Source organism: Pristiophorus japonicus, chromosome 16 (genome assembly GCF_044704955.1).
Source record: "Pristiophorus japonicus isolate sPriJap1 chromosome 16, sPriJap1.hap1, whole genome shotgun sequence".
Taxonomy (NCBI): Eukaryota; Metazoa; Chordata; class Chondrichthyes; family Pristiophoridae; genus Pristiophorus; species Pristiophorus japonicus.
This window is the reverse complement of record NC_091992.1, coordinates 88077354-88101022: the sequence shown is the minus strand read 5'-3', so window position 1 is coordinate 88101022 and position 23669 is coordinate 88077354. Positions and strand designations below refer to the sequence as shown.

Here is a 23669-nt window from a genome sequence, read left to right as displayed (position 1 = left end):
GTAAAACTATGTTACAATGAAATACACATTTTGTGGATTTCTTCTTTGGACCATGTCATCTACTCTTCGGTGGCCTAATAAAAAGAAAATGCAAATGTATAAGTAATGAAAAGACTGCTTTTAAAATATTATTTATATTCTGATTAACAATGTAAATCTTTACCAATAATTTTAGTTATTGTCAGTGTTTCTTGAGCTGTATTATTGATGTAATTTTAAAATCAGTTGCATGTACTGTACCTTGACATTTATGTCACGGCTTTTAGTTCTAAGTTTGCTGACTTGAGACTCTGCAATGTCAGCACGTTCCTCAGCTTCCTCCAGTTCATGCTGGACCTTCCTGAACTTGGACAGGTGAACATTGGCCTGCTCCTCCTAAAGGGAATACAGTAAAATAAATGATCAGATTGCAGGCTAGAATATTGACCACAGGAGAATGTAAACTGTCATTAGAATAGTAAAAGTACATATTGTTCAAAAGATTTTGGGGTCAAAATTCCCCCTTTTTTTAAGGCCTGTTACCGCCTTTCTGCCCTTCCACCCAGGCGCAGGCGGCGGGTGTGAAGCGTCCACAATTCTCCCCGACCTCGTCTTTCCTGCCCCGCCCGGCGTGCCGAACCCTTACCCCCTTACCACGCGGCTCCGACCACCTTTCTGTCCCGTGGGGGTGCGATCGGGGCCAGTTGGCGCCCCTGATAGCTTTGCGTCACTTTCTGAGCTGCCGGAACACTTATTGTCCCTTATTCGCATATACAAAAGACCTAATACCTGCTTTTGGGAGCAATTTTCAGGCATCCTTGGTCCATTGGTATGTTGGTCCCTGAAAATGGGCTACCCTACATCCGCTTTATCAGGTATAATTTCTACTCCAAAGTGTACACTGCACCCGTTTTACCCCAACTTGTCTACAGGCTAGATGGAAGACAACATATTCCTTAATGAAATGAGAGAGGAAATAGGTGAGACTTCATAAATATCTTCTCAAGTTCCATAAACACTGCATTTGGATTTTGGATGAGACAAAATATAATCCTGCTATTTAAAGAAGGAGTGAGACACGAATCTGGTAATTATAATCTGACATCAGTACTGGGAAAACTGCTTGTAACATTACACAGGATGCTTCCAGTGCTACGCTGAAAAACAAGAGATATTCAGACCCCACCTGTTGCTAGAATTATTTGGAAATGTAGTGGATAAAGTCCACCCAGTGGATATACTTTATTTTGATTCTTAGAAAGGATTTTAGGAACCATATGTGAGTCTTTTAAATCAGCCAATTCCCATGAAAAATAACACATTCAAGGGTTAGACTGAAAATTTCCTTGGCAGTAGAAAATGGAAGATGAAAAGAAATGGAAGAGCTATGTTACTTATGATTGGGGTTCTGAACACCATATTCTACGGTCTTTCCTGGTCACAATTGTCTTAAATAATGTTAATAAGCTTTGTAATCAGATGACAAATATAAGGGAGATTAAAAGCATTCACAAACATCTAGACCAAGTAGTTCCTCAGTTACTTACAGTCTCCTCAGATTGTCTCTTGTAGGCCTTAACCTTCATCTGCAGCTTGTCAACTAAGTCCTGTAGTCTCAGCACATTTTTTTTGTCTTCGTCTGACTGTAAACAATGCAAAAGAGGCAACATTTATATTGATATTTTGTAAAAATGATTGCTATTAGTTCCTACAATGGTGTGCCACTCCAGGTAATGAGCTTATAAACTGTACAATACCTGGTAGGACAGTTCCTTGACTCTTCTTTCATATTTGCGAACACCTTTGACGGCATCAGCACCTCGTTTCTGCTCAGCTTCCAGTTCATTTTCCAGCTCACGCACCTAAACCAGTCACCAATTGGTATTAATTGTTTTACATCCACACAAGTTTCATGTTGTCTTTTAAATTATGTTCTTAATTTTGATGCTAAATCCTCAACATATTCACAAGCTTCAGTATGCAGCATATAATAACACAATCTTGACGCTTACCCTAGACTCCAGTTTCTGGAGCTGTTTCTTTCCTCCTTTCATTGCCAGTTGCTCAGCCTCATCCAGACGATGCTGCAGGTCCTTCACTGTCTGCTCGAGGTTCTTCTTCATTCGTTCAAGGTGAGCACTGGTATCCTGTTCCTTCTTCAGCTCTTCCGCCATCATGGCAGCCTTATAACGGTGAGGTATTTGGACAAATCATTATTAAAGCTCAAGCTCGTAATAATATCAACAAAGCACTCGAACTGAGACAATCAGTAATTGTAATAATTTGAATAAATAGTTAAAATAACTTCTGACTTACATCTGTGATAGCCTTCTTTGCTTTATCTTCAGCATTTCTTGATTCCTGAATTGTTTCTTCCATTTCAGATTGGAGATGATTCAGGTCAGAATCCAGCTTCTTCTTCGTGTTAATGAGACTTGTGTTCTGCAGGAATCAATTTGCAAGAAGTTGTTTTGTAGAATGTGTACACTCCAAAATAAAAAGACTGCAGCCTCGATATTAACTCCACAGTGGCATGTGGAAGCCCAATTAAACATTTACTGTTGCTGCTTGGGTGTCCCAGAGGTCGGAAACTCAGCAGTGAAAGGGGAACAGGAGCTGCTAGCTCCTGTCTTGTGCCTTGTGAATGAGAATTTGCAGAAGTGCTTCCCCCCATCCCTCAAGGAAGCCTTTGGCTGCCCCTCGCACCTAAAATTGGCCTGCCCTACCCCACTCCATTTAGCCCCCATTGCCAGCCTCTCCCCAGCTCTCCTGACCGGTGGCCTCTCCCCCCAGCCATGTTGTCAACTGCTCTTGGCCCGGATTGCCAACCTCTTCCCTTTCCTGATCAGGGCCCTCTCCCCCCTTCCGATTGCAGGCTTCTGCCCCTTCCAGGTCACAGGCCTCTCCTTCCCGGGCCTCTCCCCACTATTGATGGGGACCTCCCCTTACTACTAGCCAGCCAAGCTATCCATTTTGTTGGCTGCTGGGCAGGAAATGGAGTGAAGATGTGCTAATGAGGTTCTTCCATTAAGTTCGGCAGAATCTCCGTGTCCCCAACATTGGGGGTTCTTTGTTGTCTTCAGCCTTATCCACATCTTCTCAGCCTCCCTGTAGATGTACCCTGCACATTTGTTTGGACCAAATTGACATTGGTGTGTGAACAAACCTGAGAGTGCAGCAGCTGTACTCTCTCCGTGACATCAATAAGCTCTTGTTCAGCAATTTTGCGAGCTCTATCTGTCTGTTCCAGTGCTGCTCTCATTTCTTCAATCTCAGCCTGCTGCAGACCACTTCTGCGCTCAACCATGGCCAATTGCTCCTTCAAGTCTTCCTGGCTTCTGCAAGCATCATCCAGCTGTAACTGGGTATCCTATTTAGAATGTAGAAATATTTTTAAGGAAATATTATAGTAAACTCTAATAGCGATATCATATTAGCCTATATTAGAATAATAAAATGTTTAGTGAAATCTTAAGTAGATTGAATAATCTAAAACTGCTGACCAATTATAATTCCTGCACTTTTCTATTCAGATATGTCACAAAAAAGTACATTTACATAATTAACAAATGATACACAATATTTGAGCTTATTTAAAATTAACTGTAAATCAGAAACAAATGCACTATTATACAGACCTTTAATTGACCCTGTAGGTTCCTGAGATGTTTCTGAGCTTCTGAAGCCTGACGATTAGCATGTCCCAACTGAATCTCCATTTCATTTAGATCGCCCTCCATTTTCTTTTTGATTCTTAAAGCATCATTTCTGCTCCTGACTTCAGACTCCAAGGCACTTTGCATTGTATCTACAACCCTCTGTTGGTTCCTCTTCAGCTGATCAATTTCCTCATCTTTCTCAGCAATTTTCCTGTCAACTTCAGATTTTACTTGGTTCAGTTCTAGCTGAATACGGAGGATCTTGCTCTCCTCATGTTCCAGAGAGGCCTAAATAGGGCATCAAACAAGGAATTATTTTTTTCTGCTGTGCTCTTCTTCTACTTCCAGCCTTTGCCCTGTACAATTTGTTCAAACAACAGCTTCGGGAGGCTGCCCAGTTGCTCCAGCCAACCCCTTTAAGAAGTTTCAGTGAATGAAATGCTGCAGCAGTTGATTTCCCTTCCACTCAGAGCACACTCGCAGTGAGGAGTGATATAAATCTTGGGAAGTCACTGTGAATATATAATTAACCCCATCCCAGGAAAATGGAAAAGATTCACAGTGGTGATGGACCAGGAGACAGAAATACCACCTCGCCCCAATTTTTGCGGGATCCCAGAAGACATGGACCATCTAGGCCATCATACAGAAATATGATGTTAAAGATGAGGCCAGGAAGTTCATTTATTTTGAGGTCTTGATATAAAGTCAGTAATTGTGCAAAAATACCAGCATCCAATCAGTACCTGGACATTCATCCCATTGTTGTTTTTACAACACTGCTGGTGCCAATTGCTTGCATAATAAGTTGTTGCACTCTAAAATGTAATTCATTGTGTTAATCACTTTGTGACATTTTCATAATGTAATACACTGTTGTGTTTCTGAAAATATTATTAATGTTAGTAGCCAGAAAACATTTGAAACTTCACAACCATCTATCTCTGCCACTTCAGGGCTGCATTCTAATATTGACCTCCTAATGTGAATATGGAAGAAACAGAGTTGTAACTTTTGAGTTGTAAAACCTTATCATTTTGAATGCAAAAATAGTAATTAATTTACCTGGTTCAAAGCTATGCTAACCAGTCATAAATGACAATATATAAATCAAGGGTTTGTTTGCTATTCCAAAGTAAGGAAACTATGCTGAGGAAAGATCATCCATAAATTACTCTCACTGGATATCATTTAGTGAATTTCTTTGGAACTGATGCCTTTTAGACCTTTCAATCAATTTTTAACACTGCACTAGACTATTGTTGCAAATGCGTTGCACTATTTGACAAATATTATTGATCTAAATTTTGATTTCTAATGTGTGCTACTAAAATAATTATTAGTTTTACCTCTGCCTCCTCCAGAGCCGCCTGAATTTCACCCTTCTCCTGCTCAGCTGTCTTCTTTGCCTTTTCTAGTTCGTGCAGGGCCTTGCTGCTTTCACCCAGCTGCTCAGTCAGATCAGAGATCTCCTCTGTTTTATGAAGAAAATTGCAAATTTAGTAATGATGAAACTAAGATTATAAAAGAAATATAAGGGTGCAATGATACTACTGATGTGAGACTGATTCCTGGAGAGTATGAAGCACAGTGGGCAAGAATGGAATTTTACTATGGGTTTTAACTCCAAAGTAAACACATACCAATTTAATAATATCAACATTTTAAAATATTTAAATGACAAGAAAGGATTAAGACTTACGCTGCAGATTCTTGTTCTCTCGTTTAAGAGTTTCAAGTTGATCGAGAGATTCCTCATATGCATTCTTTATTTTGAAGATCTCGGTACTGAGACCACGGGATTCCTTCTGAGCTGCTTCCAGTTCAGTCTGGCTTTCCTCAAATTTCTGCTTCCAATCTGCCAGAACCTTTATTGTACAATTGCAAAAGTTACAAATGAAGTATGTGGATGCAGTTATGCCTTAATACCATGTGATGATAGCTGGAGAGTATGAATTGCAGATTTCAGCTTGAAGACTGAAATTACACTTTGGGCTGCAACTCATACTCTGCCTATCATGATAGAATGTTTAATTGGATGCACAAAGGTCTGCTTCCCAATGATTATATTTTGTTAGGAAAGAGCAGGGGATAGCATTTGCTTTCTTATACTAAAAAGGTTCAGTACTAAATTTTAAAGTGCCTCAGTTATCCAATGCACAATCTGAGTACATTTTCAACTTGTTTTCACACATAGGAAGGGGAGTAGGCTATTCAGCCCCTGGAGTTTGTTTTGCCATTCTATTAGATCATGGCTATTCTGTAGCTCAATTCCATTTATCTGCCTTTTCTCCATATCCCTTCATAACTTCACCCAACAAAAAGCTACTGATCTCAGTATTGAGAATTTCAATTGACCCAGCATCCACAACCTTTAGGGGGAGAGAGAATTACTCTCCACTCATTGTGAAACTTAAATGTTATTAGATAGGTTCCTGCAGGGGCTTAATTGGCTTTAGCACATTCAAAAATTGGGTCTAATTATCCAGAGCTGAAATTATTTAATATCAAAATGAAAGTGGTAATGTAACTGTCTTTAAAATGACAGAGAAAGGGAAACATTGAGACAACATACCTTGTCAAAGTTCCTCTGTTTTTTGTCAAGAGCTGCTGCTGCTGAATTTGCCCTCTCCACATCTATCATAAGATCCTCCACTTCACCCTGCAATCTCTGTTTTGTCTTTTCCAATGAAGCACATTTAGAGTTCACAGCCTCAATGTGCTCTTCTGCATCCTGCAAACGCTGAGCAAGTTTTTTCCTGAGAAGGAGAAAACCAAAGATGTTGTACTAACGTCATCTCACTGAACATGTTGTATGAAGCAAAATTCTTATTTTATTATCACATACTTGGCCTCCTCCAGTTCCTCTGTGCGCTGGATTGCGTCAGTTTCATATTTTGATCTCCACTGAGCTACTTCGCTGTTGGCCTTGGACATGCCACGCTGGAGCTCAGCCTTTGCCTCCTGTTCCTCTTCATATTGCTCACGGAGCAGATCACAGTCATGGCGGGCAGATTGAAGAGCATGTGCCAAGGCACCCTTAGCCTGAAATAATTACCAAGTTGGATGATGAAATAATTGTTAATATTTCTATGATTATCATCACGCTGCTGAACTGTGATACTTTGCTTATAGTCATGATGAATTTAAATAGCCCCACTTCCAAAGGTAGCATCTTAAGTTAATTACTGCACACCCACGTGACAAAATATTATATTTTACATTTTTGTAATTTGAAGAAATTAAATTGTTGCAGAAAGTAAATTATCAAACACATAGAAATGATTTTATATTATTGTAAACATTTTCTTCTAAAACTAATAGGAACGATTTACTTAAATTATTCTGGTACCTTTGTTTCTTCCTCCAGCTGCCTCTTGAGCTCCTCAAGCTGTTGAGTATATCCTTGTTTACCTCTTGTCAGCTGAGATACCAAGGCTTCCTTCTCCTCTACCTGGCGATTCAGTTCACCTGCAAATCAGAAGAGGTTGCGCGCAAAAAGGTTACAAAATTGCGTAGTATTTTCTGGACATTGAACATTAAATAGTTCAGGAATTGAGCAATACCGTTTTCTGTTCCAAGACGAGCTTTATGAGTTGATAAATCATTGATCAAACGTTGATGCTCATCGTGTTTGGCTTTCAGTTCGCCGACCTGGTCCTCAAAAGTCCGCGACACCTTCTCAAGGTTCGCCTGAAACCAAAATGCTCAACTCTCAAAATATGTGAAACCAAATGGACAACAATTATTCATTAAAAATAATTATGTGAAGGACTGTGGTTCAACAATATTCAGAACTGCACCTTAGCTTTAGACACAGACTCCATGTTGCTAGCAAGGTCATCGATTTCCATCTTCAGCTCACTCTTTTCCTTCTCAAGTTTCTGTTTCACACGTTGCAGGTTATCGATTTGTTCCCCAAGTTCTGCAACGGTATCAGCCTGCTTCTTACGAAGAGCAGCAGCTGTGGCTTCATGCTGCAGGGTAGATTCTTCCAGATCGCGGCGCATTTTCTGAAATTCTGCTTCACGTTTTTTGTTCATTTCAATCTGTGCTGAAGTTGCACCTCCAGCTTCTTCTAGTCGCTCACTGATCTCTTCAAGTTCCCGAGCAAGATCAGCTCTCTGTTTCTCAGTCTTAGCACGAGAGGCACGTTCAGCTTCAATTTCTTCTTCAAGCTCCTCAATGCGAGCCTTAAAATAAATGAAAGTGTTGATTATGATCTTAAAACAGGTAACATTAGATCATGCATGTAACATTTAGAAAGGTAGTATCGATAATTTCACTGGATCTATACATCACCTGTAATTCTTTAATCTTTTTCTGTAGTTGGGAAGCCAAAGCCTGCTCATCTTCAACTTTGCTTTGAAGCTGGCTGATTTCAAATTCCTTCCTTTAATAATAAGTGAAAAACTAAGTTGAACTACTCAATTACCAAATTTCTGTATTATTAATGCACTTACATAAAAATGTGTTTATTTTCACAGAAAAGCTGAGGCAATAAATTATCTGATAGCTGCAGGATATTTAAAATAGAACCTTAATTACTGAGTTAACACCTTACTACTAGCTAAAAGATGTGATCTTGTATTAGTTCAATCACAGAAGTTCTACAAGATGACATGCTCAAATTAAGGAAAATCCGCTGACTGAAGAGTCAATGTCTACTATAACAAGGTCTGTATGCTAATCAACAGGACAGGTGGATTAAAAGTTCAAGCAAAGGGATGTGAATAAAGAATAAGATGACTGACTTTTTTAGCTTCTCATCCAATTGCTGCTTATCATTCTCCAAATCCATTGTGACTTCTTGCGACAGCTTCAGGTCACCTTCAAGCTTCCTCTTGGAGCGTTCAAGATCCATGCGAAGTTTCTTCTCCTGTTCTAGAGAACCTTCAAGCTTTTAAGGAAAATAAATATTTTATCACAATTTGCTTCAAAAATTACCATATTCACAAACCCATTTGACCTTGTTGTATTTAAGAATACTAACATCATCAACTTGTTGTTCCAACTTAGTCTTTGTTTTGGTTAGAGTGTTGACTTTGTCTTCCTCGGCCTGGAGATCATCCAAAGTCTGCTGATGGGCCTCTTGGAGGGCTTTCTTTTCCTTTGTTACTTTAGCGATGTTTTCATCGAGACTAGCCATCTCTTCAGTGAGGTTTTTAACCTATGTTCACCAAAAACAAAACGTATAGATGAATGTCATGAAGTGTAATCACCAGGTATGAAAATCCTTTCATGAATTGCATATTTATTGTACATAAAAATCACCAATTCGTACCTTGTTCTCAGTGGCATGTTTTTCTTTTTCAACTTTGGCTAAAGTGAGCTCCAAGTCATCAATATCCTTCTTCAGTTCAGAACACTCATCCTCCAGTTTTCTCTTCTTAGCTGTGAGTTCAGCGTTTATCTCCTCTTCATCTTCCAATCTTTCATTAGCTTCCTTCACTTTAGCCTCCAATTGAATTTTATTTTTAATCAGTCCCTCACATCTTTCTTCCGCATCTGCCAGAGTTTCACCTTCCTGCAAAAAGTGAGACAATGAATTGTACCAGACTATGGTTTTTATAAGTTGTACACAGAATTTACTATATTAATACAGCAAACATTGATACCGATTGGACTTGGAGTAGGAGATCATTCTTTTCCTGTACAAAAGTCACCATTTTCTCTTCTAATTCCTTCCTTCGTGTTTCAGATTTGATAAGCGCCTCCTTAGTTTTCTCAAACTCATCTTTCATATTTGCCATTTCCTTTTCAGTTTCAGCACTCTTCAGAAGAGGTTTGATCTTGAAATATAATTGCATCCATGGCCAGTGTTTAACGTTTGTGAATGAACGGATGTTGTACTGTAGAGTGAACAGTGCTTCCCTAAAAGATGCAGTTAGACAGGAGAACACAGTTGATAACAATTCTTCTATAACTTTTGTGAAAGAGTAAAATGATACATTATATACAATATCTTTTGCTGGCAAATATATTTTTGGATGTTCATATGTCATGATATTTACCTTCTTTCCATCATTCTCTTAAATTCAACCCTCATTAAATATCCACGGCAAAGAGCCTGGGTGCCGGTAACGAGTTGTGCCAACTTTTCATCTCTCATCTCTTCAAGTGCACCCAAGAGTCCAGCCTTGAAGAATACCTTAAATAAATTATAGTAAGTGTTCACATTTTATGTTCAATTCACAAAATATAATAAATTGTAAAAACATGACTCAATTTATTTTTGCACTGTTGAATTGATAGCAGAAACCTTGGCTGCGATTTCACCTACCGAGGCGGGAGCAAGGCGGTCAACATCTGTAGCATATGCCCAGGCTACTGCCGGCTCCATCCTGCACTGTACAAGTGATTTTTATGGTGATTGGGCATGCTAAGCCTGTCCAGCGAGATTCCCGGCCAATTAAAAGGAAGCGGATCTGATGACATCATTTCATGACACGTATTCTGCCAGTTTCCTTAAAGGGACCATGCCCACATTGATTTTGGCAGTTGTGCTGTCAGTGTTCTAGAGCATTGAGGTGCTGCAATCACCGACAATCACTGCACAAAGGTGCGCGGCTGCTCCCAGGCCCCTCCCCCAGATTCCCTCAATATGCTTATGGAGCGAGTCACAGCATGCAGGGAGGTTCTCGTCCCTTCCAGTGGGTGGAAGAGAACGCTCCAGGACACTAACACAGGCTGGGTGTACATTGCACAGGAGGGCACAAGCAGGGATGTCATCAGGAGGACCAGACTGCAGTGGTGCAAACCTTTCAATGATCTGATTAGGTCACGAAATATTACTGCAAAGCCACACTCAAACTCATCCTCGTATGCCACACATCACATCCCCATCCTTCTGCCTTCTTACGCCTCCACAGCCTTACTCACACCAACTTACCTTGTACCTCCACCCATCACTCTCTCTCTATCTACATTATCACTTCCCCATCTCACTAGCCACCCCTCACACTCACGTTCATCCTCGTCCAATCATACTAACTAACAACACACAAACATAGACACGTGGGTGTTTTATGCAATGTTCATGTAAAGTTTCTGTTAATGTGTTGTCAACCATTGAAATATTTAATTTCAACACTTTGTGTTCTTGGACAGATTTGTGTGCACCTTTGGAAGTGGCTTAGTGAGTTGCAGTGAATGGAGAAACATAAGGGTACCTCCTCCAATGGTGATGAGTGTGAAAGGAATGGCTTGGGTATTGTAGGGATGCTTTCTGGTGTTGGTGTGGGATGGTGCCAACTGGGTACATCATATGGCAGCCAGGTTGTACAGCGTCAACTGAAGTGAATCTGGCCATAGTGAGGCCATCTCTGGCATCCCAATCAACAATGTGGTCAGCTGCTGATGTCCTCTGTCATATGCAACATTAGTTGCTTGATTGCGGAGAAGGTTGGTGTTGTTGTTGGTGCTACTGGTGTTCCTGGTGTTGCTGGTTTTGGGACTGATTGTGGTGGGATTCTGAGGACCAAGGTGAGATTTTTTTTAAGGACACTGATGCTGATAGAATAGCTGGCAGATGAGGTTGAGATGACAGAAGCAATCTGTCAATGATAAGAGATGTTGTTCCAATGAGGTGACACTAGATAGAGAGTTTGCTCCAAAACACGTGCTAGCTGCATAAAGCTCAATCTGTCTTCCAAATACAGTAAGCAACAGCTTCTAACCTTGGAAAGTGAACACATATAAAATGGGAGATTTTACTGATCATTTGCAGCTGTCAAGTTAGTAAATCATCCCATGGTGATACAGCACCCGAACTTCTTATCTGAAATGATCCCCAAGCAGCAGTGAGCCATTGGCGAACTATAAAAATCTAATGGTGAGCTTCCATTAGTTTTTGTCTTAACAAGCTCTTAATAACCGAAATTGCCTCCCCGCCACTTGGTGTCAGGTCTGTTCAGCACTGAGGTGGGTTGACAATGGGGTCCCGACCTGCTGTCAATCATTTCAAATTTGAAAGCTGAACTGACGCCGATCCCATCCTCTCAGCGCTCGTAAATTCCAGCCTTTGTGTGGCATTTGCACATTGTGCACTTCGGTTGTTCCACCGAGCAGTGTGTAGTGGGATATATTTAGTTCCATCATAACACAGAAGCAGTAAGGCAATTCTGATGCTTCTCAAGTTACACTTAAAACTATATTCACAGGTTCATCAGCCTATTATTTCACAGTGAGAAACTTAGGTTTTAAATATAATTACCTTAGTGTGTCCAAATTTGTACTGGGTGTGATCTACATCAATGGATCCCAATAGCTTCTCTGAAGCCTTCTTGCTATCAATGAACTGACCTTCTGGAATGGCACTTGCATTAAGAACCCTGTATCTGTTGTATTAAAGATTTAATCAGGTTACTGTTTTTTCTCATGAGAACAGAATATACTCAACAATTTCATAGTAGAATTTGAGCTTCATTACCTTTGCTTGAAGTCACCATAGATGATTCTGCTTGGGAATCCCTTTCTGCAGATTCTGATACCTTCAAGCACACCATTGCACCTCAGCTGGTGTATAACAAGGTGGTTTTCCATAATACCTGTTGGATGCAACATAAACATTAAAATACAACACATCAAATGATTTTTTTCCTGTCCTTTCAAATTAAAAATAGAGGACTGCATCCATTACTGATTGTGCTTTTAATTTATTTCCTCAGAAATGTAATGTATAGAAAAGGAATCATAATTACCTGGTGTCTTTGTCTCGTTGGGGATTAAACAACGCACAAAATGTGGATGCGTAGTTCTCAGGTTAGCCATCAGCTTGCCTAAGTTTTCCTGTGAGGTGAACAAGAAAGTAATATAGATCCTTCCCATGGTATTTGTAACAATAATACAAGACTGATCTATTTATTAATCATATTTGGCGAACTTCTATCAATGTTTTGCTAACCTACTGATATTTATTAAACCTTAGTTCACGACAGATTGAGAAATCCACATGTAAGAGAAAATCATACCCTGAACAGAGCAGACACTGTCTGGAAGGAACCACCCTTCTTTTTGCCAGCTTTCTTGCCAGCGGATTCAGCTACAAAAAAACAACACATTTGTTTGGTCTAAACTGATTAGGAAAGGGAAGAATACAATGTTAACAAAAAGGAATATTAATATTTGAGTGTGATAGAGTTTTACCTTCAGCACTTGCAGCATAGAGAACACCCAAAAGTTTTACTGATGATTTCTGGAACAGTCCAATTACAGTTTCATTCAAGGGGTCCTTGTTCTTATCCAGCCAGCCAGTAATGTTGTAGTCCACATTGCCAGCATAATGAGCCAGTGAGAAGTGAGCTTCAGGCCTTCCTTTGACAGGCTTCGGTTTAAGGAAGTTGTTTGACTTTCCAAGATGCTGGTCATACAGTTTATTCTTGAAAGAAACGTCTGAGGCCTTGGGGAACATGCACTCCTCTTCCAGGATTGAGAAGATACCCATGGGCTGTGGCAATAACAATGTTTATTGACATTGAGACATTGCAATTAATAAATTGATGCCTATATAAATCTATTTCAATTCATATTAATGTCATACATGATCTGACTTACCTTTTCAATGAGTTCAATGCAAGCAGCCAGATCCATACCAAAGTCAATGAATTCCCAATCAATTCCTTCCTTCTTGTACTCTTCTTGTTCCAGAACGAACATGTGGTGGTTGAAGAACTGCTGCAGTTTCTCATTCGTGAAGTTGATACATAACTGTTCCAAGCTGTTGTACTGAAGTATAGAGCAATTTAAGTGTTATTTAATCATTGGATTGCCTTTTTAGTGCTGTTCATTTTAAGTAATTTATTTTGTTGACATTTATGTTTCTGATTCTTACATCAAAAATTTCGAACCCAGCAATATCCAGCACACCAATGAAAAACTGTCTGGCCTGTTTTGTGTCCAATTGCTGATTGATACGGATAACCATCCACAAGAACATTTTCTCAAAAACTGATTTGGCAAGGGCACCAACTGAGTTGTAGACCTGAAAGAATACAATATACAGTTTAACCAAAAGCAGCAGCCTAAATTAAATATTTTAAAATTTACACGTGTTATTTTGCTAAAATTCTTGGAAACTGTACCTGCTGAACAGTCTGACCTTTGGTCACAAATTCATTGCCAACCTTTACTCGTGGATAGCATAAAGCCTTTAGCAAATCTGCAGAGTTGAGGCCAGTCAGGTAGGCAACCTTGTCGGCGTCTAACAAAAAATATAGTGCAATTGAGTATATTTGTGTATAGCATCTATTTTTGTATTTAGAATACTGTTGTGCAATAAACATTGAGAAGTTAATTGTCTTTTGTTAAATTGAAATGCCTTACATATATGTTAACCTTTAGACTGATACCCATATATTTTCAATATAATATTCAGAACAATGATGTTGTACAGATGTCAGCGGGACAAAAGCAAGAGTTTTGTTTCTGTTTCAAATAGTGAAAGTTACTGTGTTACGTATTTTTTTATTAGACATTAGATAGACAGAGTAAAATAAAAACAGGACTTGCATACAAACAATAGCTTATCATGTCCTCAGATTGTCACAAATGCTTTACAACCAAAGGGTTACTTTTGAAATGCAGCTGTTATCTTTCTAATTTTTCAGGGTAAATGTGATTTAAAAATGGTTTCACTTTGATACATCTTGAAAAGGATTCCTTCTGTCATTTGTCAGGGGTCAGCTAAATTATAAGCTGTCATGATTGATCCAGATTTTCCAATAGAGTCTGGTGGTTTCTTCTCTTGGTGCCAAATCATGTATGCAGAAACCAATTAGATTAATTGCTGCAGGCAACAGCTAAAAGTGTTGTGAGAAACACCAAGCCATAGTAGTTATCTTTCATGTAACACTATCTCTCTCTCTCTAATATATATATGCAGCTTTGAAATAACAGGGTCGGAATACCAAAGAGAAGTCTCAAAGCCTTCAGCTTGCAGAAACAGCTGATTTGCTGGCTAACAGTGCTCAGTGTGTCCTGCTGGTTAAAGGGACAGTAGTCTCTATCTCTGCAATATAATTAGTCTAAGAGACCCCAATACTGTGCCACAAACATACAGACACAGGAGATGTGGCAATACCTTCCAAATTTAATATTAATTCCATATAAAATATTGTTCCAAAATATTAAAATACAACTTCAATACTGTTTAGACTGAAAATTGAAATTAACTATGCATTAGATTTCAAATATTGGCTCTGAAATTATGGTGTCTTCGACATCAAATGCTCAGCATATATTATCGTAACCCTTCTGAAAAGCTCCGCAACTTCCGCATGCGCGAAAACCCGGAACTTGCGATCTGTCAAAGTATGCTTTGACAGATCATACAAACTGAAAGTAAAATCAGTTTCACTAGCATACAATTGGGCTATGTGCATAACAATTGCCCAGCAATTGTCCACGAAACTCTTACGGCTGGTAAAAGCAAGCTTAGGCCCTGCTTTCATCAGCATAAGGGTTATTATAAATCTTAAATTTGTCATTTAAATCTAAAAATGACGCACAAACACTTAACATTAATTTATGCATATATTGGCCCAGATTAAAATGTTTAAAATTATTTTTTTTTATTTTTTTTTATTGCAGTTGGTGTAATGAAGGGAGCTATGAACAATAATGAAATTCAGAACATTTATATTTATTTGAGTTGTCTAAATTGTTTAATTATTTTGGAATTCCGTTCCAAAATGACTGCAATGGAATCCTCCTTTCTCATTGGAGATCTGGGCCCACATTATCCCAGGGATGCTTCTGAACCAGCTGCGTCCCTGGGATCTGTGAGTCTTTACGCTGCCATATGCATGGAGGCCCGAGACCCAAACTCTCTGCAGCTTGGATAACAGCAGGTAGGTGCAGAAATATTTCATGGGTCGGAGGCGTACTCCGGAGATACGCCTCCGACTGCAATTTCAGGGTTATTATTTTGAATATATAAATGTTAGTAAATACTGCAATGAAGTGAGACGTATGAAACTGTTACCTTCTGTGCCATCGGGCTCAGCCTGCTCTTCACGCTGTTTTTGCTTGAATTTCATGTTACCAAAGTGCATGACTGCACCAGTGAGTTTATAGATGCCCCATTTCTCATCAATTACGAAGCCCAAGATATCGATAGCAGTCTTTAAATCCAAACAATAGACTTAGAATCCAACAGCAAGACTATTATACTGAAACAGTTTTACCTATTTCGTTGTTGAAACTTTTGAAATTTACTTAAAACGTTTCGATGCTGGGACTTTAACCTCGAAAATTTTAAAATATTATTTTCTTTGCTGACAGTGTGGATAAACACTGCTAGTATCACCTTTCTTAATTATCAATATTTACTTACATTCTAAAGCATCTTCTCTCTAGATGTGTGCATTTTAATTGGAAAAATGGATTAGGAGTGCTGGTTGCCTAAATATGTACATGTCTTATGATGCATGAGTCAGGGTAAGAAAATACAAATAAAGATGTACAGCCTCCCGTCCAATTCGCACCCCATCAGCCTACTCCCAATCATCAGCAAAGTGTGAAAGGGGTCATCAACAGCACTTACTCCCCAATAGGCTGCTCACTGATGTACAGTTTGGGTTCCACCAGAACTACTCGGCTCCAGACCTCATTGCAGCTTTGATCCAACTATGGATCCCAGAGATGAGATGAGAGAGACGGACCTTGAAATCAAGGCAGCATTTGACCAGGTATGGCATCAAGTAAAATTAAATTCAATGGGAACATGGTGAAATACTCTCTAGTGGTGGTAATCATACCAAGCACAAAGAAAGATGGTTGTGTTTGTTAGAGGCCATTCATTTCAATCCCAGGACATCGCTGTAAGAGTTCCACAGGCAGTGTCCTATGCCCAACCATCTTCAGCTGCTTCATCAATGATCTACCATTCATCATAAGGTCAGAGTGGAGATGTTCCCTGATGATTGCAGAGTGTTAATTTCCATTCACAACTACAGGTTGAACCTCGCTTATCTGGTACCCTCGGAACCTGACCTGTGGCAGACAAGGGATTTTTCCAGATGAGAGGAGGTCAGCGGCGTGAGGTCAGGGAGGTGGGTAGGAGGTCGGTGCCCGGGCGGCCAGAGTTGTCGGCGGGCCCTCAGTGGGCTGCGAACGAAGTATCGGCGTGCCCTTGGCGGGCCGCGAACCAATTGTCGGCGGGTCCTTGGCGGGCCGCGAACGAATTGTCGGCGGGCCCTCGGTGGGCTGCGACAAAGTATCGGCGGGCCCTTGGCGGGCCGTGAACCAATTGTCGGTGGGCCCTTGGCGGGCCGCGAACGAATTGTCGGCGGGCCCTCGGTGGGCTGCGAACGAAGTGGCAGCAGGCCCTTGGGCCGAGTGTCGGCATGCCCCAGCAGGCCGAGTGTCAGCACGCCCTCAAGCCAGGTGTCAGCGTGGCCCCAGTGGGCCGAGTGTCGGCATGACCGCAACGGGCTGAGTGTCAGTCAGACCTCGGGCCGAGTGTCAGCGTGGCTCCAGTGGGCCGTGTCGGCGTGGCCCCAGCAGGCCGAGTGTTGGCAGGCCCTCAGGCCAAGTGCAAGCGCGACCCCATCGGGTTGAGTGTCGGTGCGGCCCTAGTGAACATTGACGCGGGCCGGGTGTCGGCACAGGCCCAAAGTTGGTGGAGGTCGGCAGTGTTCTGCACATGCACCCCCGTCTGCCGGAATCATGCCGGACGAGGGGTAGTGCCAGATAAGGGAGTCCTGGATAAGGGACGTCCATCCTGTACTCAGTTAATGAAGCAGACTGTCCCTGCATGCAGCAAGACCTGCACAACATTCAGGCTTAGACTGATAAGTGGCAAATAACATTTGTACCACACAAATGCTATGCAATGACTGTCTTCAACAGGAGAGAATCTAACCACCTCCCCTTGGCATTCAACGGCATTGCCATTGTCAAATACCCCATCATCAACATCCTGGGGTCACTATTGACCAGAAATTTAACTGGGCCAGCCACATAAATACTGTAGCTACAAAAGCATGTCAGAGGCTGGGTATTCTGCCGCAAGTGATGCACCTCCTGATTCCACAAAGCCTTTCCACCATCTACAGGAACAAGTCAGGCGTGTGATGGAGAACTCTCCACTTGCCTGGATGAGTGCAGCTCCAAAAACACTCAAGAAGCTCGACACCATCCAGGAAAAAACAGCCTACTTGATTGGCACCACAACCACACCTTAAACATTCACTCCTTCCACCACCAGCACACCATGTCTACAGTGCGTACTATCTACAAGATGCACTGCAGCAACTTGCCAAGGTTTATTTGACAGCACCTACCAAACCCACAACCTCTAATACCTAGAAGGACAAGGGCAGCAGGAGCATGGGAACACCACCACCTCGAAGTTCCCTTCCAAGTCACACACCATGCTGACTTGAAAATATATCGTCGTTCCATATCAACACTGAGACAAAAATGGATTATTGATTACGGTTGCCAAAACCTGCGCATGCTTTACAATGCACAAGTTGGGTTAAGAAAATAAAAATCAAATTGTACAGCTGATACTCACATCAGTCGCCATCAATTCTTCTGTATCGTCAATACTCTTGACAGTAATCTCACCCTGGCTGATGAATGGATAATCATAGGGATTGGTGGTAATGAGACAAGATTCTGAGGAAAACAAAATAAATGTTTTGTAGAAAGACAGGTGATTAATGGAATGAAAGGGAGCATAAGTATCATCCAATTTTACAGTTAGATTTCCCCGCTTCCATTTAGCCAGTTTAATTCAACATTGCTCTGGTAGTTGCTATACTAAGATACCACTGAAAACATTTTAGATACATTCATAAAACGCAAATCAAATATAATTGAAAAGTATGAAAATAGTATAAGTTAATATGGGTGACATTAGGATTTTATTTCTATAGATCTATTGAAAGGCTGAGATAAAGGTATATTGTAAACATGAATGTATCATAATGGCCTGGATTTTGTGGTGGTAATGATGTCAAAACCGTTAGCATTGGATGATGTGCGGCCTCCTGCTCCACAAGTGGAAGATGAGGGATGACCAAAGTGTATCTGTGGACATGAGTGCCAGACCATGGAACACATCACATCACCCTGCCTACTAAGATCTGTTGCAGGAAGCACCTCATTTCTCCACTTGGCAACTCAGGAGGCCATTGAATGGATAGCCAAACTAGGCATCCCATTATAAGCTTCTCTTGACATTCAAAACAACAACTGCTCTGAAACTGCCCGTAAATTCGGGATTTAGACCATGCGTAGATAAACGTGGAAATCGTGAAGTTGCAGTCAGTCAGTCCCTGCTCCGCCACACGCTGTGCTGTCGAACTCCCCATACAATCAGTAAATTCACTTCAACTAAAGAAACTTCCCTTTTCTGCTCTAATATCACTGTCAAACACTCCAGAAAAAGTTATGCTTTGTAGGAAGAGGTGTAACTGGGGTTTTAATGGCATATTTGCTAAACAACCGTTCTGGTCCTGAAAAACTAAATTTATATTTGTGGAATGTCAAATTTTTCTTATCATAAAAGTTACTAGATCTAAAAAATAATAAAAACTATATGTTAGAAGTTTGGTTCTGATATTTCAGCTTCGACCTTAACCCCACGTGTAGGTCGCAATATTTATTTTGCTTTCTGTAAAAAAATTCGAAGGGAATGATAAAAGTTGCCTTTTATTTACTGGTTGGCTGCTTAGCTAGCTTGATGACACCACTGCTGCTGCACACTGGATGCCCTCCTTTGACAGCGCTACAATCAAATTAATATTGAGAAAGGTAAAGTTTGCGCCAGAGAAATAGCAAGACCATTATGGGCAGCTTTCTTCGAGGTCAGCAGAGATCACTGTCGCTTCTCCACTGATCGCAAATTCCAGGCTATTATGTTAGAACTAATGGGCCCAAGTTTCCACATGATTTGCGCCTGATTTTTAGGAGCAACTGGTGGAGAACGGACTATCTTAGAAATCGCAATTCTCCACATTTTTTTTTCTGTAGTTCTGGTCAGGTAGAACAGTTCCACTTTGGAACAGAATTTTTTCTTCAAAAGGGGGCGTGTCCGGCCACTGACGCCTGATTTGAAAGTTTCCACAGTGAAAACGTACTCCAAACTAAAGTAGAATAGAGCAAGTGAAGATTTTTGTAGAACTGAAAAAACCCGTTCTACACATTAAAAAATCAGGCGCAGGTTACAAATTAGGCGTCCAGAACGAGGTGGGGGGGGGGAGGGGGGGGAAGTGAACTCATTAAATTCGATAATAAATCCTTAGTTATACTTATACAAATATTATACAAATAAATCCAACCTGAATAAACATTTATAAGCAAAGAAAATATTAAATAAACCATCTTCCTACCTGTGTGAAAGTGCTTCAGGCAGGCCTTTCGGGACCGAAGGCTGAACCATCCTCAGCACCAGATTTACAGGTAGGTGGCGTTGGGTTGGGTCGGGTCAGGGAGGGGAGAGAGAGAGAGGGAGAGAGAGGGGGGGGAGAGAGAGGGAGAGGGGGAGAGAGAGGGAGAGGGGGAGAGAGAGGGAGGGAGGGGGGGGCGGAGGGAGAGAGAGAGAGGGGGGGCGGAGAGAGAGAGAGGGAGGGGCAGAGAGAGAGAGAGGGAGGCGGAGGATGGGAAGGGAGAGAGAGAGGGAGGAGAGGGAGGGAGGGAGGGGAGGAGAGGGAGGGAGGGAGGGGAGGTCAGGTCGGATCCAGTCCAGGAGCGGGAGTCGGGTCGGGTCCAGTCGGGGAGGCGGGGAGCGGGGACAGGAGCGCAGGTAGGGTCGCGTCGGGTCCAGTCGGGGGGGCGGGGAGCGGGAACAGGAGCGCGGGTCGAGTCGGGTCAGTCCGGGGGGGGAGGGGGGGGGCGCGGGTGTCGGGTCTGGTCCGGAGGCAGGGGGGTGCGGGGAGCGGGTGTCGGGTCTGGTCTGGTCCGGAGGCAGGGGGGGCGGAGCGGGTGTCGGGTCTGGTCCGGAGGCAGGGGCGGGGGGGAGCGGGGAGCGGGTGTCGGGTCTGGTCCGGAGGCAGGGGGGGCGGAGCGGGTGTCGGGTCTGGTCCGGAGGCAGGGGGGTGCGGGGAGCGGGTGTCGGGTCTGGTCTGGTCCGGAGGCAGGGGCGGGGGGGAGCGGGGAGCGGGTGTCGGGTCTGGTCCGGAGGCAGGGGGGGGGGGGAGCGGGTGTCGGGTCTGGTCTGGTCCGGAGGCAGGGGCGGGGGGGAGCGGGTGTCGGGTCTGGTCTGGTCCGGAGGCAGGGGGTGGGGGGAGCGGGTGTCGGGTCTGGTCTGGTCCGGAGGCAGGGGCGGGGGGGAGCGGGTGTCGGGTCTGGTCTGGTCCGGAGGCAGGGGGTGGGGGGAGCGGGTGTCAGGTCTGGTCCTGAGGCGGGGGGGGCGGGGAGCGGGTGTCGGGTCTGGTCTGGTCCGGAGGCACGGGGGGGGCGGGGTAGCGGGTGTCGGGTCTGGTCCGGAGGCGGGGGGGGGGGGCGGGGAGCGAGTGTCGGGTCTGGTCGGTGGGGGGGGGCGGTTGGGAGCAGGAGCTGGCCGTGGGAGGAGCCTTATTCACGCAGCCCCCGGTGAGGCCATTCAGCCAGGACTAGCGGTTGCGTGCTTCGGGCCCCTCCCACACAGTTCGGCGCCTGGAGCTACTGCACTTGCGTGCCCACTGTAGCGCGCATGTGCAGAGGTCCCGACACTGTTTTCAGCGCAGGGACCTGGCTCCGCCCCCCCACAGCTCGTGCTGGCTGCGCCGAGGGCCAGAGGACCTGCAAGTAGGTGGAGAATACCGAGGATTTTTTAGGCGCACTTTGTGGCGCGAAAAACGGGCATCCAGGTCGGGACTGCGCCGTTCTAGGCGTGTGTGGAAACTTGGGCCCAATGTTCCTGTGTGAGCAGAGAACAAAAAGAAAGTAGCAACATTATAAAATTTCTGTCCTTACCAACAATTTCTGGCTTATGGTTGGTCATCATCTGGTAGAAAATGTGGTAACTCCTTTCAGCTTTCAGCTGGAATGTTACTCTGGATTTTTCCAGTAGATCTGGAGAGACATATGCACATACAAATGTAGATTTACTGAAGAACTAGTCGACCTATCAAAAATTTGATTTACGACTGATATTTGCAAATCAATTGCGCTTACAAGTTTCAATATCAGCAGAAGCTAGTTTCCCGGTGGCACCGAAGTGAATTCTGATGAATTTACCCTTGAAATGTAAAGTTTATTCAAGTCAGAGATTTGCAACATGATTTCACAACACGTGCACAATATCATTGCGTTATTGAAAAATCTTGATTGTTACACTGGATTGTTAATCAATATCGTGCACATTATAGGGTGCAATAGATGCAACTGTAGGAAATAGTCAAGAAACTTACGAAGCGAGACGAGTTGTCATTTCTCACTGTCTTGGCATTACCAAAGGCTTCCAGCAACGGGTTAGCCTGGATGATTTGATCCTCCAGGGACCCCTGCAGAAATACTTTTGATTACTATGAGTTTGGAGCATTTACCACGTGAAGAAATGCATTACAGCTAAACAAGAAGTTACCACATTTTATTGTACCCTATATCAGTTTTGTCTTACCTGTATCTTCCCAACTGGTTGATCCTCCTTCTTCTTGTCAGAAGTGCATGCAACTGATGCAAAGTACTGGATGACACGTTTCGTGTTCACAGTCTTTCCAGCACCAGATTCTCCGCTGCAAGAGGTGGGAGTCGAAAATGAAGAAATCAACAATTACCGCCCGAATAACGCATTTAACAGACTGGAGTTGATTAGATTTCTATCAGATAAAAACCAACATCCAAGGGGATATATTAAACCAGCAACACTTACGTGATCAAGATGGACTGATTTTCACGATCTGTAAATAAGACGATCACAAGATCAACGTTCAGTTCAGACAACAGATAGAATGTTGCATAACTTTGTTCCGTGATTCTGGGTTCAACGAGAATCAAGAATAATTCAGACTAGACAGCAAAAAAAACTATAATTAAAACCTACATACTTACCGGTTGACATGGCCTGATAAGCATTGTCAGAGATGGAGAAGATGTGGGGAGGAGCCTCTTGACGCTTCTTGCCTCTGTAACCAGACACGACCTCGGGATCGTACACTGGCAACCACTTGTAGGGGTTTACAGTGACACAGAACAGCCCAGAGTAGGTCTAAAGTCGGAGAAAAGGAATTAAGAACTTTTAATTATTCAATTATCGTTTTCATTTTGCAATCTGAAGCTATTGTACTTACATAGATCATCCAGGCTGCGTAACGCTCTTTGAGGTTATACAACACAGTGGCTTCATTTAGGTGGGTCATCATGACCATGTCCTCGACTTTATCGAATTTTGGAGGGTTCATTGGGAGGACTAGGTCTTCTTTAACAGTTACGGTCTGAAAAATAATCGACAGACCTAACATGTTATTTAATGAAATGTGACTTTCATGAAGGCAACAAAACTTTTCAGAATGATTTATTTGTTTTTAAATTTTCAACTGACCCTCTTGTCCTCGGTTTCCACCGTGGCTTTGCCACCCTCCTTGCTCTTGACGATACCTTTAACGTACAATTCTTTATCGTCGGGGGCAAAGCAGGCAGTTTTTGCATCGAATGGTCGATTCTGAGCTTCCACTCTTTCCTTATCAGTCTTACGCAAAAACTGCGCCGCCTTTCCAAACACTGCCATTTCCGCGTCCCCCATGGCGTCGGTTTATTGCTGAAATATGTACATCCATAAAGTGATCCCGAACAAATCCAGCATATTTCAGGGCATTACTTCTTGACACGAATAAATAATTCCTTTGTTTATCAGAAAGCAAGATAGCTCATATTTGAACTTAATTTAATTAGCTATTGCTTTTAGGAAAAAAATCAATTAATTCCTGTCGATTTATTTCTAAATTGTGATGATGTCTTGTTTTATTTGATTTTTTTCTATGTCGCAGTCATTCATGACGTATAATTACTTCCATTGCATGTTATAAAAGGTTTTTGAATTTTCGAGGTCCACTAAATAGTATCCTTTATAATTTAGTGTTAAGTTTTTTAACTTTTTCA

At 42.4% G+C, this 23669-nt stretch overlaps 1 protein-coding gene across 1 annotated transcript; it reads right to left on the bottom strand.

Annotated features, from left to right (window-relative positions):
- On the bottom strand, positions 1–23328 carry LOC139226643 (myosin-4-like). The gene is made up of 39 exons (XM_070857538.1): positions 23113–23328; positions 22862–23005; positions 22623–22779; positions 22444–22471; positions 22192–22306; positions 21983–22075; positions 21747–21810; positions 21546–21644; positions 18160–18263; positions 15622–15760; positions 13721–13839; positions 13471–13620; positions 13194–13364; positions 12786–13086; positions 12611–12681; positions 12341–12428; positions 12070–12187; positions 11854–11977; positions 9653–9789; positions 9257–9512; positions 8923–9165; positions 8632–8808; positions 8393–8538; positions 7941–8031; positions 7442–7831; positions 7205–7331; positions 6991–7109; positions 6487–6683; positions 6214–6397; positions 5341–5506; positions 4988–5112; positions 3618–3926; positions 3146–3349; positions 2296–2421; positions 1992–2162; positions 1737–1841; positions 1527–1622; positions 241–375; positions 1–74 (listed from the first exon to the last, which is right to left on the bottom strand). The coding sequence occupies exons 1-39, from the start codon at positions 23311–23313 to the stop codon at positions 60–62; spliced, it is 5805 nt and encodes a 1934-aa protein (XP_070713639.1). The 5' UTR covers positions 23314–23328; the 3' UTR covers positions 1–59.
- Positions 23329–23669: the final 341 nt, after the last annotated feature.